We start from the raw sequence: 15,279 nt of genomic DNA on the forward strand, positions 1-15,279 counted from the left end.
AATAAAAACGGAATTCCTTTGAGAGCAGTTAAGTCTGGTGCTGTCCATTGAGGAAATTGTATACCAGGAACTGACCGGTGCCACAGTACTGCGTTGCAAAGAGTTTTCCATCAGGAGTGGGGTCAGAGAAAGCGATTTCTTCTTTACTTAAGTATGAACCATAGATGAAGTTGCTCCTGTTTAAAATGGAGAAAAAAAAGAAATTAAAAAGAGAATTACCTTGAGGGAGTACCGCAAGAACATTTATGCTATTAGGCCACAAACCATTAATTAAGTGGCACAGGTCTATTAGGAGGCAATGGCTCTATTTATATGAGCTATCTCCTCCTTCCAAATGGCAAGGAGAATCACTTGTTCTGGGAAGGGTTTGATAAAGTTTTAGTATTTTTACAGAGCAATCACTTGTCAGCTGCATCAAAAGTTCAATTTCAGAGTTTAAAAAAAAGGTTGAATTCATTCCATCTATTTCTTCATCGAAAGCGACCACTAGAGCCGTGACTACAATCACTAGGACTGGAAACATAACGCTACCACCAAGTCAGGGTGCTGCCAGAGGGGGCTGAAAGGACCTGATGAAATTTCAAGTTCCTGGTTTGAAAAAAAACATTTGACATTTGGATGAGAGCACTTCTTGGATTAATTTAGAACATCTAAGAACACAACCTTAAGGCATAATTAATTCCTAAGTGATACGCTTTCGGTAATAACTGTATGAAAAGGAAGATTCAATTTGCTTAACTTCTTCAGGAAAATATTTTACATATGTTTTACTATTCTTTGAAGGAAGAGGAGAGAATCAAGGGATAGCCATCCAGAAAAGTACGATGGTATGTGGGCAAATTTAGAAAACTGATCTCAGGCTTTAAGACCTCAGTCAGGGGAAGGAGGATGTAATGTTTATCCTTGAAAACAGAAGAAACTACCATTAAAGTTAAGTTTTGTAATTCTTATAAAACAAGCTGAGATGTACTTGCAGAGCAAGTATGCACTTTGATTGTATATGGGCATCTCCATGAAAAGTTAATGATCAAGTTAATGTGCTTATCTGAATGCAACTACACAGTTGAAAGTTCAGACAAAATGTGATCTGATAAGAACTTTCTAGTAGCTCTGCCAGCCATGCAAAATGCAGAGCAGAATAGCTTTGCCAGGGTCTCCGAGTACCCAAAAGGGTGAGAATTGGCAGACACAGGAGTAGCTGTGCCTCAAACTCCAACAAGATGGGGCTAGCCAGGCACCTAGCACAAACATGACAGCCCAGCAGTAACAAGATTGGGGTAGTTCTTGGCATTACTCAGAAAAGAGGTTTAAACTTCTAGGAAACATCACTGGAAGAAACCTGCAGTCTGGAGATTCAACTATTTAACATTTGTCCAAACAGTAGCACAGATGTTTTGAGTCCTTTTATGGATCTAGCACTTAGCGTCCACCTGAATACGCTCATCTCTAGCTACTAAAGCTCCATGGAAATTGAAAATATCCCATCAGGCTCGATGTACCCGAGTAAAGCACACACACACACAAAAAAAAAAGTAGAGTTGGAAGCCACCAGACTATATCAAATCATTCAGTGCACTCGTCTCTGTTCTTTCCCCCTTTCCACCTCTAAGGAATGGACATTCGGCCAACGATTAGGTCACAGTCCTTCACACTTGGGTAATCTCACACTTTGACCAAAGACAGTCTCCTTTCCTTCACTCATGATTACCTCAGAGGAATTTACCCTGGCCCACTGGCAGCCTGCTGGGCTGACTCATTACAACTGCACTTGGCTTAACGATTTCTGTTAAAGAAGTTATTGCACAATACTGGCATTAGTTATTGAACTCCACATAATACCGGAACTGTCAACTGTGCTCAAATCTACATCCCCAGTATCGCCAGCAGCTTAAAAACACAAGCTTGAGACACATAAAGCAATAAATGTCTTGGACTGAGTTTTATCTAAAACACATGTAACCGAGGAACTTTCTTGGTATTACCTAAGACATTCTATCATCCGAGAAGCAATCTTCTTTCGACGCATCATGCTGAATACCCATATTCGACTAATCCCACAAATAGCAGGTTCTGGAGAGGTTGAACAGCACCACGCTTTCTGTCTTTCAAATATGACTTTCTCATTTTCTGAACTGACTTCTGGAAGCTTCTCTTCTATAACTCTGTAGCCCTGCAGGTGATTATAAAAAATATTTGTCACTTTATAAAAGCATCACTAATGACCGAACAAAGTAATTCTTCTGTAATTTATTTCAGTTAAACATATTTGCTTGCTAAAGTGCCTTACCAAAAAGACTGCCTACTTGTGTCTCATTTAATTTCTCTTAACAGTCTCAAAATTGGAACAGATGATAAAAGATTAAACCAAAAACCCCTCTAAAGCTTATCTGATTTAAAACAGCAACAAGTAATCCAATTCTTATTACCACCTGTAGTAAAGTGTTTGCATCAATTTCTCTGACTTTGGCTAAGACTGTTTTGCTTCTTGTCTGCTACTCCCGAGGGACAGTAGAAACCACCACCCTTTACAAGGGAACAGACAGAATATGCAACAGAGTTCTGACATAAGTCATCAGTACTCCAAGCGGCGGCACAACTTCTTGTCCTGCTCTACACTGCACAGTTCTGCCCTCTGCTTCTGGTCGCTGTGGAGCCGTTTGACCCCTCAATGATTCAACTCAGTCCTACAGAGTACCCACGCCTCCATCCACGTTGGATTTCTGCCAGGCAGGGAGCTGAACGTGCTTGTCCACAAGCACAAGCAGGGCCCAGCTAGAACTGCAGAGGAAGAAAAATTCCACCCTTTGCCTGTAGCAAGTTCTTCGACGAGCAGGCCTGAGCCAAGTATGGCACCATACCCGTGTCTCGGCTCAGTGTCAACTACAGAAAAACAAATAGCTACATTTCAGAATGGTCTACCACCAGAAGTCGTCTCCTCCTCTCTGGAAAAGGCACACCTGAAATACTTATTTGCTAAGACAAACTATTGAGTAATTCTATAGTTTCAGAATGTCTGAAGAACACAGTCACTAAGCACTGGCACAGATTGCCTTTCTCCAATTCAATCACTTACCCACTGGATATGTTCTGCAATTAAACAGCCGATAACTTTTTTGTCGTTAGAAATAAAAAGAAGAGTTTTAGTTCTAGAGTAACACATGAGCGGAGCTTGCTGAAATCCCAAGTCATTGTCTACCATTTCTCTAATTTCTTCAACCTGTCAAAATAAGTTCAAATGCTGTTTAAGAAACACATGTAAATATACATTTGTATAAATATACATATTTGCAAAAATGCACTAAGGTATCTAGAACACTGAAAGCTATTCCAGAAATTGAGGATTACCCTAAGTAACCTGCAACACATCGGTCCACATAAATGTCCCTTAAATAATACTCTGCTGGAAATAGGAAGAGTAGAGACCTCTAAGTCAGCTTCTATGAAGTCCAAACTTCAATTAGTCAAAGGCTAATAGAGATATTCTAGAAGTAAATAAGATCTATGCCAAAAGTTAAGCTAGCTTAGTTGAAGGGTTTGTGTCTTATTTTTCAAGGCTTGAAAGAACTAATCCATCAAGGGCTTTGAGCAGACGACAGCAAGCACAGTGACAAGGCAGCTAGGAAATGTCTGTATTTGTTATAAACGAAGCAATAACTGTTGTCTCCATCCTCAAGCTTGCTGCTCTTCTACTAGCTTTGCGAAGAGTAACTGAAGCCAAAAATAAAATTGTGTTTAATATTAGTAAGTTTAGAAGAAATACATGAACTCCAGCATGAATGTAAACAAAAGCTTACGCATGAGCTGAGTTTTTACTGGGGGATTCTTGTACCTACAACCGAGCATTGAAACAGCTTAAGCTTCTTTAATGTATGTTGTACTTAAATTAGTAAAGCAAAACTAGAATTACTGATGCTATGAATATATGAAGTTATTGCTGTTCAAATGAAAATTGTGTTAAAAAAATGCTTTTAAAATAACTTTTTAAAGGTACGGTATTAATTACTCTCTATTTACTCATCTATCCTTCAGGTCTTTTAATGGCAAGTCTAATTAGCCAATTTGAAATACTAAGTAGCATTCTTGAAGCCAGCGATCCACAGTGGTGACAGTTGTGGATTCTCTCAACTTTAACCACACAGAACTACAGAGCGCTCTATCCTAAATGATTTTGTTTGCTACAGTCTACCTTTCCTCTGCCCCACTTAGGTATTTTAAGAAATTTTTTCTTCAGTTATTTTAGTAAAAAACATGCAATGAACGTACTAAAATTAAGATAATCTCACCAGAGAAACAAAACTTAATAAATAAACTTATCTGCATTAAACACTGTAAAAAGAAAATTGGTAGTTTCTTTTCAATTCAATAACTTAAAAAAATCCTACGTTAGTCTAAAGAAAACCCACTACAGTCACGCCACCAGAAAAAACTGTCTTGGGCATCAATTCAGCCTCAGGAGGTCCCGTGCAACCTCAACAATTCTGTGATCCTCTGACAGTGGTACTGTAAAAAAGTACCTGTTAGTCAGAGCAAATCCCCAGCTAAACAGAATCCATGCCACGCCACTGAAAAAACAAATGTAATGCCATGTTAAGATGTATGAACACAGGCTGGCCAGCAAGGCACTGAAGTACCCTGCTGCTCTAAGTCTCCACTAGTGTACTGTGCCCAGTTTTAGATAAAGGGTTTCAAAAGACATGAGACGTGGCACAGATTGTCATACTCCTCTCTAGATTATTTCTATGATCAGAGCTCTATAAAACATTATTTAGGAGTATAAACTAAAAAACAGCACATCCTGTAAATCTCTAAGATGAAATAGAGTTTGTTCAGGAACAAAAAAGCTGCTGCAAAGAGGAAAAGGAGGATGTTTTCTACAGCTGTGGCAGTGTGATGGGCACCAATAAGCTTAAATTGCAGTATGGAGATTCTGTTAGACATTTAGGGGAAATTTCCTGATGTCACAGATAGTGAAGCACTGTAACAGAGTCTGAAGAGGTCAGCAAGACCTCCAATGGTAGAAGTTTTAGAAAACTGTCAGATGGATCATAACCAGAGCTCATCCTGCTTTGGAGAGGGGAGTGGACTACATGACTTTGAGGCCACTTTCCATATAAATCTGGTCTTACCCAAAAATCATTTCGAGAATGGTGCCACATGCCTGCTGTGTAATAAAGTCACGGAATCACAGAATGGTCAGGGTTGGAAGGGACCTCTGGAGATCATCTAGTCCAACCCCCCTGACAGAGCAGGGTCACCTACAGCAGTTTGCACAGTCAACACATTTCAATGTGTTTAAATATAGTAGGAAGTTTACATTACATAAAACATCTGGCAGACATTCAGCAAGTATATTAAAAATTTTTTTTAAAAAATAATCAGTTGGTTGATGCTGTTCCCACCCCTGCCTTCCACTCCTCCTCAGAGCCATCATCTCTGTGAAAAGAGCAGCAGTGCGTAAGAGTGAGATGTCCAACCTGTTTGTGGAAAAAGCTACAGAACCACTGCAGTTTTGAGTCCAACTTCAACTGCTCATACTAAGTTATACAAACTTTACTATAAACATTTTCATTACTTATATGAAAACATCAAACAAGGTAAGATATACCTGACTAGTCCTTTTCACCATACCTTTTTAAGTGCATATTTTGGGTCATCGGGAAGAACCATTATTATCTTTCCATCAGGATATTCAGCCAAAATTCTCTCCTTTTTCCAACCCTAAATAAAACAAACACTTATCTAAACCATACACAAGATGTACTTTTACAAACAAAAATTGCATATTATTGCTCTAGACACTGAATTTATGCAGACTTCACACTATTTAGCAGTTGCTTTGCTAGAGAAGGAAACTTCAGCTAGCTTTTTAAAAGGAGCACAACAGATATAACGTGATCTTATTGACACAATAATTTATACAATAGCTAACTACATCTAGAAACAATTTGTGAAAGTGTCTTATAATTTCCCAGCTAGATTTTTTTCCCCCAGGACTGCAGTGCAAACTGAATTTTAAAACAGACGTGGCAAACTTGGCTCACATAACTGATTTCCAAACCTATGTAACACTTAGTTTCCGAAGTCCAGTGAATGGGAAAAAGCCTAAGTTTTATTAAAAGATTTCTTTTTAACATAGTTACCTCCACAAATACACACTCAGTTTTAATGTTTGGCATGCGAAAGACCTCCAGGAGGTTCTAAGTGAACTGATTGGCATGCAGTTGCCCAAAATGTAAGGAATAGTTTATTTTGTTACTGATCATAACTGTTAAAGCCACAAGAAGGATACTAGAAAAAATTTTATAACTACCTTCTAAGAATCTAATGGGGAAGGAGGCTACGTTGTGTGTATCTGAAGTATAAACATACTCAAAAAAATAGAGGTAATTAACTCTTCTTCAGATCCACACTCGTGGTGAATAATGAGCAGTACCTGCATGGAAAAAAACAAAACAAAAAAAGCCACTTAAATCTAGTAAGATGGGACTGGTAGATATTAGAACTCAAGTTGCTTTGACGGGACCTAAAAATACTGAATGCAGAAGTAAATTCAGCCACTAAAAAGGCTGATCTACAAGTCTTACTCAAAGCAACTTCAAATAAAAAAGCCTTTGAAGAAACAATATTGATGGAATAATTCTCATTGAAATCTGCACCTTCCCATAAAATAACGTTTAACTAAAAACCAAACAATGGAATTTGGCAGAGAATGAATGCCATATATACTACCACAAAAAGTGACAAACTTAAGTGTTACAGTACTTGATCTGTATCTCATTTTAATCATGCTGATTTCACTCCCTTACCCCAAACAAGACATGATGAGAATAATTTTAGGAATGTGTCTACTTGCTGGTAGCCCTTGAACTATTTAAGTATAAATTTAGCACCCAGCATGGCAATGGTTACAACACAGACACCATTTTAATCCTGCCTGCTTTTCTTCTCAATAGTAGTTGCACTAAATACCAACACAAATTAAGATCCTATTTGAATCTATATACGTTATGGTCTGAACACAAAGGCTATTTGTGGGATTGCGACATGCTTTTTGAAACTGTTAGAAAAGGCATCAAAGATTCAGGCGAGGATTACTCCTCTCCAACCTCAAATACCATTCTCTCTCTCTCTTTTTTTTTTTTTTTTGGTATTCTGCTGCCTTTTGGCTACCTGTTTACCCTGCAAAAGCTTTCTATCGCCTATTTTAAACCAACTGCAACCAGCACTCAGCAGACAAACACGATGTGTTTGACAATGCTACCATTACAGCATCCAGAATGTTGCAGGCCTAATGCAGACCATTAATCTCTAAATTTTAGGTTGAAGGCCCAGTGCAGAAAATTCAACCCTAAATTTTAGGTTAAGGTATCCTGTTAACATTATAGCCAGGTTACTTCCAAAAAAATGAAATCTGATGGAAGAAAGCATTCCTGAACATCATACTGCTGTTACACTCTTAAGCAACAGTGTATTAGCAAAAGTCTAAAACTACTTCTGTAAAACAGCAATAATAGATTCTTTAATAATTAGTACTCATTATTTTCATTATTATCCACCTGTTCATTTTCCTAAGTGATTCATATAATATGAGGACTGATCATATTCATAGGAGGGGCAGTTTCCAAATCGAAGTATTACAGAATTTATTCAGGACCGTATCTTTTAGATGAAGCTTTCCAAAAAGCTTCTGCAAACCCATCGCTCATCCAAGATTTTTAGTGAAGACATTTTAAAGTCATATTCCTTTGTTACTGATGCAGCTCTAAGGATTTCAAAAAGAAAAAAAATAACATTTCACACAAGTATCTGCATCTTCAGTATCTTTATTGTTCAGTTTTAGTAAGGAATGAACTGTGCTTCCTTTAAACCAGACAAGTGGAAGTAATGCACAGGATTGGTCACAGCTCTGTCATACACTTACACTAAGGCTGTTAAGGAAAACGTGCTATAGCTTCAGCTGGGACCGACCCTATTAGATACCTACAATACACAAAATATGCTTTAGTACCAGTATCTTCCATGTGGCCTGAAGATGATATCCCTTAATAAACCTATTAACTTTTTTTTGGTATTAAACAAACCCTCCTATTTAAACACTATTAAAACAAAATACAACAGCTTGCAAGGTATTTCAATCACTGAGAACTAAAGTAGGACTCCTTCACTCAGGCAGATGGCAAGAACACTTTACTGTAGTAAGAAACGGAAGCATTATGTCTGCAATATACTTCATAATATCCTACTGCAAAAATTGCTTTTCCTTTCCTTATAATTGACATTACTTTAGGGCATTAAGACTTATTTGCTGTGGAATCAGATGCCCAAGCATTGATATACATTGCCTGTGATGACCAAAGAAGTTAAAAGGAAAGCTATCGTTCCCACCAGGACAGATGTTCTGCAAGGCCTGGAGTAAAAGAACATGACTATACCACTCCACCCTGATATGGGAAGTCCATGCTCAACAACAGACTACCTATAGCCAGCAGCAGCAAGGCACATATACTTTAATCACCACATCTGGACAGATTGCTGCTGCACAGAGCCCCATTGGTGTGTAATGACTGTTTCAATATCCTCCTGCACAACACATTACAGCTATTTATCCTTGAGGTATTTGTAATTGTTTGAGAACGTAAGGCAACCCTGCAATGCGCAGTTAACTCCTTTGTAATCTACCTCTAACTTCTCCTTCCAATTCAAACGAAACTGAATATTGCTTCTGCTTGTTTATTAAGGTGCAATGGCAATAGAATTGCAAAAGAAAGAAATAATTCAAAAAAGGACAATACAGACAAGCAGTAGCCACCACATTCTGAAATATTAAGGGCAGTAATTACCACTACACTGTGTAGTACGTTGCTTTCACTGGATATTATATAAGTATATAACAAATGATGTGTAATATGGTTGTAAAGATGGCTCCAACATTAATAGTACAGTAACTGAAATGTTCAGCACTCAATTGCACATGAACTATGTTCTGCTTATAGTTTAAAATAATCTCTGATGTAGATCTGTCTTTCAAAGCCTAAGTTAGAAGACACAACAGACTGCTTCCCGTGCATTTCCTCACGTCTTAAAAGTTGTTACCTAAATGTAGGAAATGGGACAGCAAACCTGGTATCTATATACGTCAGTTCTGGCCCATCTGTACTCCTTATTTCTCAAATGAAGACAAAGACATGAAAAGCGGTGGTGGTTTCTTCTTATACCATTTTTTCCTCAAAAATATTGAGGTAGTGAGAAAAATGTGGTTCATATTGTATAACTCTTGGGTTTTGCTAAGGAAAGTGCTTATGCTAACACTAATAAGTGTTTATGCTTGTGTTTTTTGCTAAGAAAAGCGTTTATGAAATTTTCCCCTAATAATCAAGTTCAGTATGAATTTTTGTGCACTTTTATCCTTGATAATTTGTAGCACAGAAATAGGTCTACTGCATTCTTCTTCCTGACTCCTTCATCAAATTACAGATATTCTGCCTCTCTTTCCTATGAACATAATAAAGAGAATGAGGTTTTGACTGTAGAACACATTAAGATTCTTGGATGTTAAAACTAAGATTCTCAGATAAGACAGCTAACAGCAAGAACTTTATTTGAAGTACTATTAAGTTTTATGTTGTGCAGATGTATCACTTCTGGAATTAATGCAAGTCAAGACAAGGATGAAATCTTTCTAAAATGACATGAAGTTCACCGTCATCTTCAATCCTGATATGCTATTAACCTTAGGTCCCAAGAAGTCAGATGTGGCTTTTTTTTTTTTTTTAATCTGAAAATCCTCACAGATGGGCTTGGATGCAGTTACAGCAGAATAGCTATTTAAAACTTATCAGATTAGACATTAGCTCAAATAACAGCTTCTTCCACTTTCTTCAGCTCAAGATATTCTCAACTAAGAGGATGATCTTGAAATACAAACTCACCCACTGCATTCACATCAGGCACCTGAATACACAGGCATTTCCTAACTCAAGTTTTTAGCTTTGCAACTTAAAAACATCATTAAAAATAATATCTTGCTCTTAAAAAAATTTTGCGAAAATATTAAGTCGATACTACGTGGTATCACAGAGAGGATACACAATTGATATTGTGTGGTATCACAGCTAGAAGATTTTATAAAACTGAACCACGTGTCTGTCCCACAAAGTTACCCACCCCACTGGAGTTAACACTTGATGTATATGTCATCACTCAACGCACATACATGCTAGAATGGCGTATTTTTTCTGGAGACTTTCAGATGTCTGAAACCAGAAGGACAGTAAGACAGATTGCTACATTTGTCTGCAGTAGGGGACATCTCCCACACTAATCTATTCCTGCGCCAGTACTATCCTTGACCAACTTACCTCCTTGCTTATTCAATCTGCATGCTTCTATTAATAGCAAATGGTACCCTTCAGAAAGCCCGTATCAGTCCTTGCCAATCTTCTGTTCCCAAATCTAGAAAATGTCATTAAGCTTGCCAAACTTTCTCTCCCCACACAAGGCCTATAACTTCCTTATTGTCTCTGTCAGGATCCATGACAAAACAAGTATCCCAATACCATCTCCTTGTTAGCCTGTTCTACTTCTGGGGGCATCATGGAATTTCTAGAGAGACCTAGGAAGAAATTTTTACTAAAAGATAGGCCTTCAAAAAAACCCAAAGAAAATTATACTTTGTTGAAGACAATAAATAATTTATTATTTCCATGCAAACTACCTTCTGACTACTCAGTACTTTTAAAAACCCACAAAGCAGCTGCATGCAGGTGGGCAACACACTAACAATAAAGGACTTTTTCACAGTTCACAGCAAGAAGCTCCAGCATGATAATGTATATAGGCCTTCTTTTTGTGATTCTGTGGAATGAATCACCAATAGAACCCCTAGGCACGTAACGAGACACTTAAAAGGGAGGAAAAACTGAGAAATGTCTTCTCAAGTCAGCCTGGGACTGCATCATATGGCATGAAGAATGTGAATGAGAAGAGAATGAAAAATGCTTCTAAGGTATCTTAGAACAGCCTCCAAATCATCAGTAATGCCAAATGTATTAACTACATAAAAAAAAAAGAGTATTTGGAGAGCTAATAAAGTAACATACCAAGGTCACCAAGATCAGATGTTCCTGGACCAGAAAGTCTAACCAAGAATTTACCAAGACTTTCTCTAGTACAATATTTTAATCCCATGATGCTACTGTCCAGTTAACACATTCTGCCAGGGAAAGCAAGGTAGTTATAGTTTCAGTACAGTAACTAAATACAAGTATCTAGAAACAAACCATATCACACCTCTGAGCCATCCTCCCAACAATCCCCACTAGAAACTGCCTAGCAAAAGTAGGATAACTAGCAATCATTCTTCTGGTATTTCTGGATGACTAAGAATTAACAAGTGGAGACTTGGTGTACTAATTCACTGGCATGAAGACTTATCTAAAATTCAGATTATTTTCTAAGAGGAGGTGAGGATGTTTGTCATGGATGTTACCACAATACAGTCAACCAAGAACCACTATGTGTCAAAAGACTAGTATTAAAGACTTGCTATTTAGCACAGCAAAAGTTACTTATCCATGCAGACAACAGAATGTCAATCAAATTGCTATTAGGGAAAAAAAAAAACCAGAGTGGAATTTAAAGACTTGTAAGACTCCTTCCTTTGCCGCTTACTCTCCAGTTTCTGTTCTACAATAACCATCTAAATTATCACTCTATAGCCATCTATGATGTCACAAAACACAACTAGAGTCTTGAAAGATTTCAGAGAGAGAACTGTTTACTCACTGAACTGACAAAACAAATAATTTCCTTGAGTACACATTGTGTGAAGTTTTAAAAAGATGCCTAGCAACTCAAAAAACAATAGGGAAAGCATACCTAACTTTGTACATAGTTATTTACAACTAGTTTAAGGCAGTCTGCTCTTTCACTTTTATGTTAATCATGTTGTTACTCTAGACATATGTACAACTGAAAGTTCAGCTCTTTCAACTTTCACAACATTCAAACTTCAGTGCAGTTTCCTATCTATGCGAACATAGCAGCTCATGAGTTGAACTCATTTGCCAGTTTCTGTCCAAAAGAACTAACACCATCTTCTGCAAATTATGTTTACATCTTTGGTAATATTAAAGATCTAAAAGTACTTGGCAGGCGGGGAGGGAGGACAAACAGGAATAAAATGGGGAAACGCATTATATGCTGCCATTATAGTGTACTGCGTTCCACCACACCTTTTGCCCAGTCTCCCCTTACAACGTAGCTAATGTGCATCAGAACAGATCTTTCAAAATGTCTGGATTATTCAGCAAAAACTAACAAAGAAGAGAACAAATTCCAGAACTATATTTACAAGATAGTTTCAAACACTTTAGCTATGAAGATACATCTTTATATTTGCAAACAGTGGGATAAAATTGAGCTTGAGATTGAAGAGTAGCCCAAAAGCCATTTGGTACCTACATGAAATGAATTGGTGGCCTCAGTTCAGTTATCCTGGAGGTCTTATCTACTCGAGTGTAGAGTACTGAAGGTAACATGTGTGATAAAGAAAATAGACTTTGTGGATTCTATTCTGGATTTCAGACATGTGAACAGGTATTTCCTACAGGTCTTGTAATATCAGCTAGTGTGAAGTAGCTGATTTTACAATATACTTTAATTGTATGGTTTTTTTTTCAAATCTGAGCTTTAATATGAGATATACTCAGATACAGCACATATAATAAAGTTACAGAATAATACTTTGGATTACAATCACACTATAAATTCAGTAAAGTTTCAATATACTATGAAGTTGTATCAGCTGGATTCCTAGGCAGTCTCTCTTCAAATTACACATAATTGAGAAAAAGTAATTTGGAAGTCATGTAAGATTACACAATTACAAAAACAGTACAATCAGCTCGTTATCTGACTATTAAGCCAACCACTGCAAACACCAGTTGTACTGAAACCTGTATTTAGCACTTTCAGAACAGTGACATTCCTTTCTGTCACCACCCTCACCACCACCCCCTCCCCCCCCAAGATTAGGGAATTGTAACAGAAAGAATACAATGGCAATGAAACACCACTATCCTACTAAATATTTTTATACATTACATATAACCTATCTACCACAACTCTTAAAAAAATTTATTTGCCAAAGTCTCTTAAAAAAATTTATTTGCCAAAGTGGATTATTTATGGCCTACTGTGATACTAAGCTCATAAAACACAACCTAATGTAATATGAATTGTAACTAGTACACAGCAAATAAAAGATAATGCATATGCCTTTAAAAATATAAGGTTTTCTTACCACATATTTGACAGCACTTATGAACTGGTTATGAAATAACAGATGTTGGGTTTCATCCTCTGGATTTGACGCAGTGTAAAGCATTCCACAAATATTACAGGAAATAGCACCAAATCTCTTCTGTCCTGCATCCTATTTAAGAGAAAAAGAAAAAAAAGAAAGGTATTTTTCAATTGCAAGCACAGTAAATACAGTTTAACAGAACTTTCATCTAATCAGACATGCCTTTTACAACTTATCTTCTGGAAACTCAAAACAGAGGCTAAAATAGAATGAAACAGGAAAAAGAACAAGTACAGAATTTAGAATTCCATCTTTCAAAAACCCACAGAGCCTCATAAGGCTCAGGCATCAATCACAGAGCAAACACTACCTAAAATTAAAATTAGCTCCACCCCCGTTACTTTTGAACAAATGCCTTCTCTTTTATTTTATGAAATACAAACAACAGAATTCTTCCTTCGTTACCCTATTTGCAGTAAACATAAGCATCTTCCACAAAGAAAATTCCCACTGCTGCCCGTCTTTTGGTTATGAATTCCTTTGAGGTGGGCCAAAGGGGAGCCATTTTCCTGAATGTTTGGGAGGATATTATAAAAAAAGTGACGGAGATAATCGTTAAGATCAGCAATACATCTGCAGCAGCTGATCACTACCTTTTTTGATTGCTTTGAAGTAAAAGCAATCAAATAACACTAAGTTTTTTTATCCCTCTCTTAATTGATTAGAAGTCTCATTTAATATACTCTCAGGACTTAAGTTTTAACTATTAATTTTAAGCAGCTAAGTATGATGTTTGACACGCTATCTTAATTGCACATGGTTCATAACTTTTATTTTTCAGACACTGAATAGCAGCTACAATCCAAATGGAAGATCATACTATCTTACTCATGACCCTTTAGGTTATCCTTACTCAATAACCAACTATTACCAAATTTAGGGCACTATTCAGTACCTATTGCTTTGCTATTTATTCATTAAAACAGTGTTGTTAATTTTGAAGTATGGTCAGAAGAAAAAGTTAGTGCCTAATAAAAAAATCAATGTCTGGTGCAGGGGGTGCTTTTTCCAAAAAGCAGAATACTACTAATTAAGTTGAAGTCTCTACCAAAAAAGCACATTTTAAGTTATGGCTTAATGCTCAAATACATTATATTTTTCTTTAACTGCATTTGGAAATTGAGTTTATATAAGCAGCAATAAACGTCACTTTTAATCTATTTCAACATGTATGTCAAATAATAAACAAAAAGTTATTTTAGAGTATAAAATAGGATACTATGTAAGCAAAAGATGACTTGAGGGTGTTTTTTAAAAGGGAATTGATCTGTGCGCACAGATTGAAAGTGCACAATTTGCAAGAAAACAGAGAAAATGCAATTAAGTTCAGGTGATAAGAGCTGAAAATATTCACAGTAAAAAAGCCTACTTTACAGAAGAAAGCATTTTGCAACACAGCAAAAGGTTTTATGAATCATTTCTTACTTCTTCCATCTTCAAAGGTATGTTTAAGTATGTCTAAGAGCTAGATGATAGCTCAGTTCTCCACACAACAGCAACTTATTTCAAGCAGTCATTAGTGAATCTAAAACGTAGGTTATCAGTTTCTTTGCAAGAAGAGACTAAAGGTACAACTGGCCAGGCAAACTGCAGAGTTAAACTTCTCTTAAAGAGCACATATACGGAACTCAGCGAAAAGAAAGAAGCTGAATCTGAGAAGCTATTACTTTAACCGTACATTAATTTATACGTTCCTACTGTATACAGGAGAAACATGCATATATTAATTTTCTGAAGGAAAAAGGAAAGATGAACCCTGAGGTTAGATTTGGCAAGTCAGAATACGATGAGGTTTATAAAGGTGTAAAAATTGAATCCAACACATTTTATCTGAAGAATTCCTTTAAAGCAGCAATATAGTTCAAAACAAAGTACCCATCTGGCCACCAAAATATACTGCATTTCAAGGGTTT

The 15,279-nt window shown here is 36.8% G+C and overlaps 1 protein-coding gene across 1 annotated transcript in view; it reads right to left on the minus strand.

The window, feature by feature from the left end:
- Positions 1-7: 7 nt before the first annotated feature.
- ESCO1 (establishment of sister chromatid cohesion N-acetyltransferase 1) overlaps positions 8-15,279 on the minus strand; it is a 29,679-nt gene continuing 14,407 nt past the window's right edge. Inside the window, exons 7-11 of the mRNA XM_009886628.1 lie at positions 13,304-13,435; positions 5,629-5,718; positions 3,074-3,217; positions 1,983-2,170; positions 8-176 (exon numbers count right to left, since the gene is read on the minus strand). Of these exons, the coding sequence (XP_009884930.1) occupies positions 29-176; positions 1,983-2,170; positions 3,074-3,217; positions 5,629-5,718; positions 13,304-13,435 (702 nt within the window). The 3' untranslated portion in view covers positions 8-28. The remainder of the gene's footprint in view (positions 177-1,982; positions 2,171-3,073; positions 3,218-5,628; positions 5,719-13,303; positions 13,436-15,279) is intronic.

The sequence above is a fragment of the Charadrius vociferus genome, unplaced genomic scaffold, assembly GCF_000708025.1.
Source record: "Charadrius vociferus isolate BGI_N301 unplaced genomic scaffold, ASM70802v2 scaffold45, whole genome shotgun sequence".
NCBI lineage: Eukaryota > Metazoa > Chordata > Aves > Charadriiformes > Charadriidae > Charadrius > Charadrius vociferus.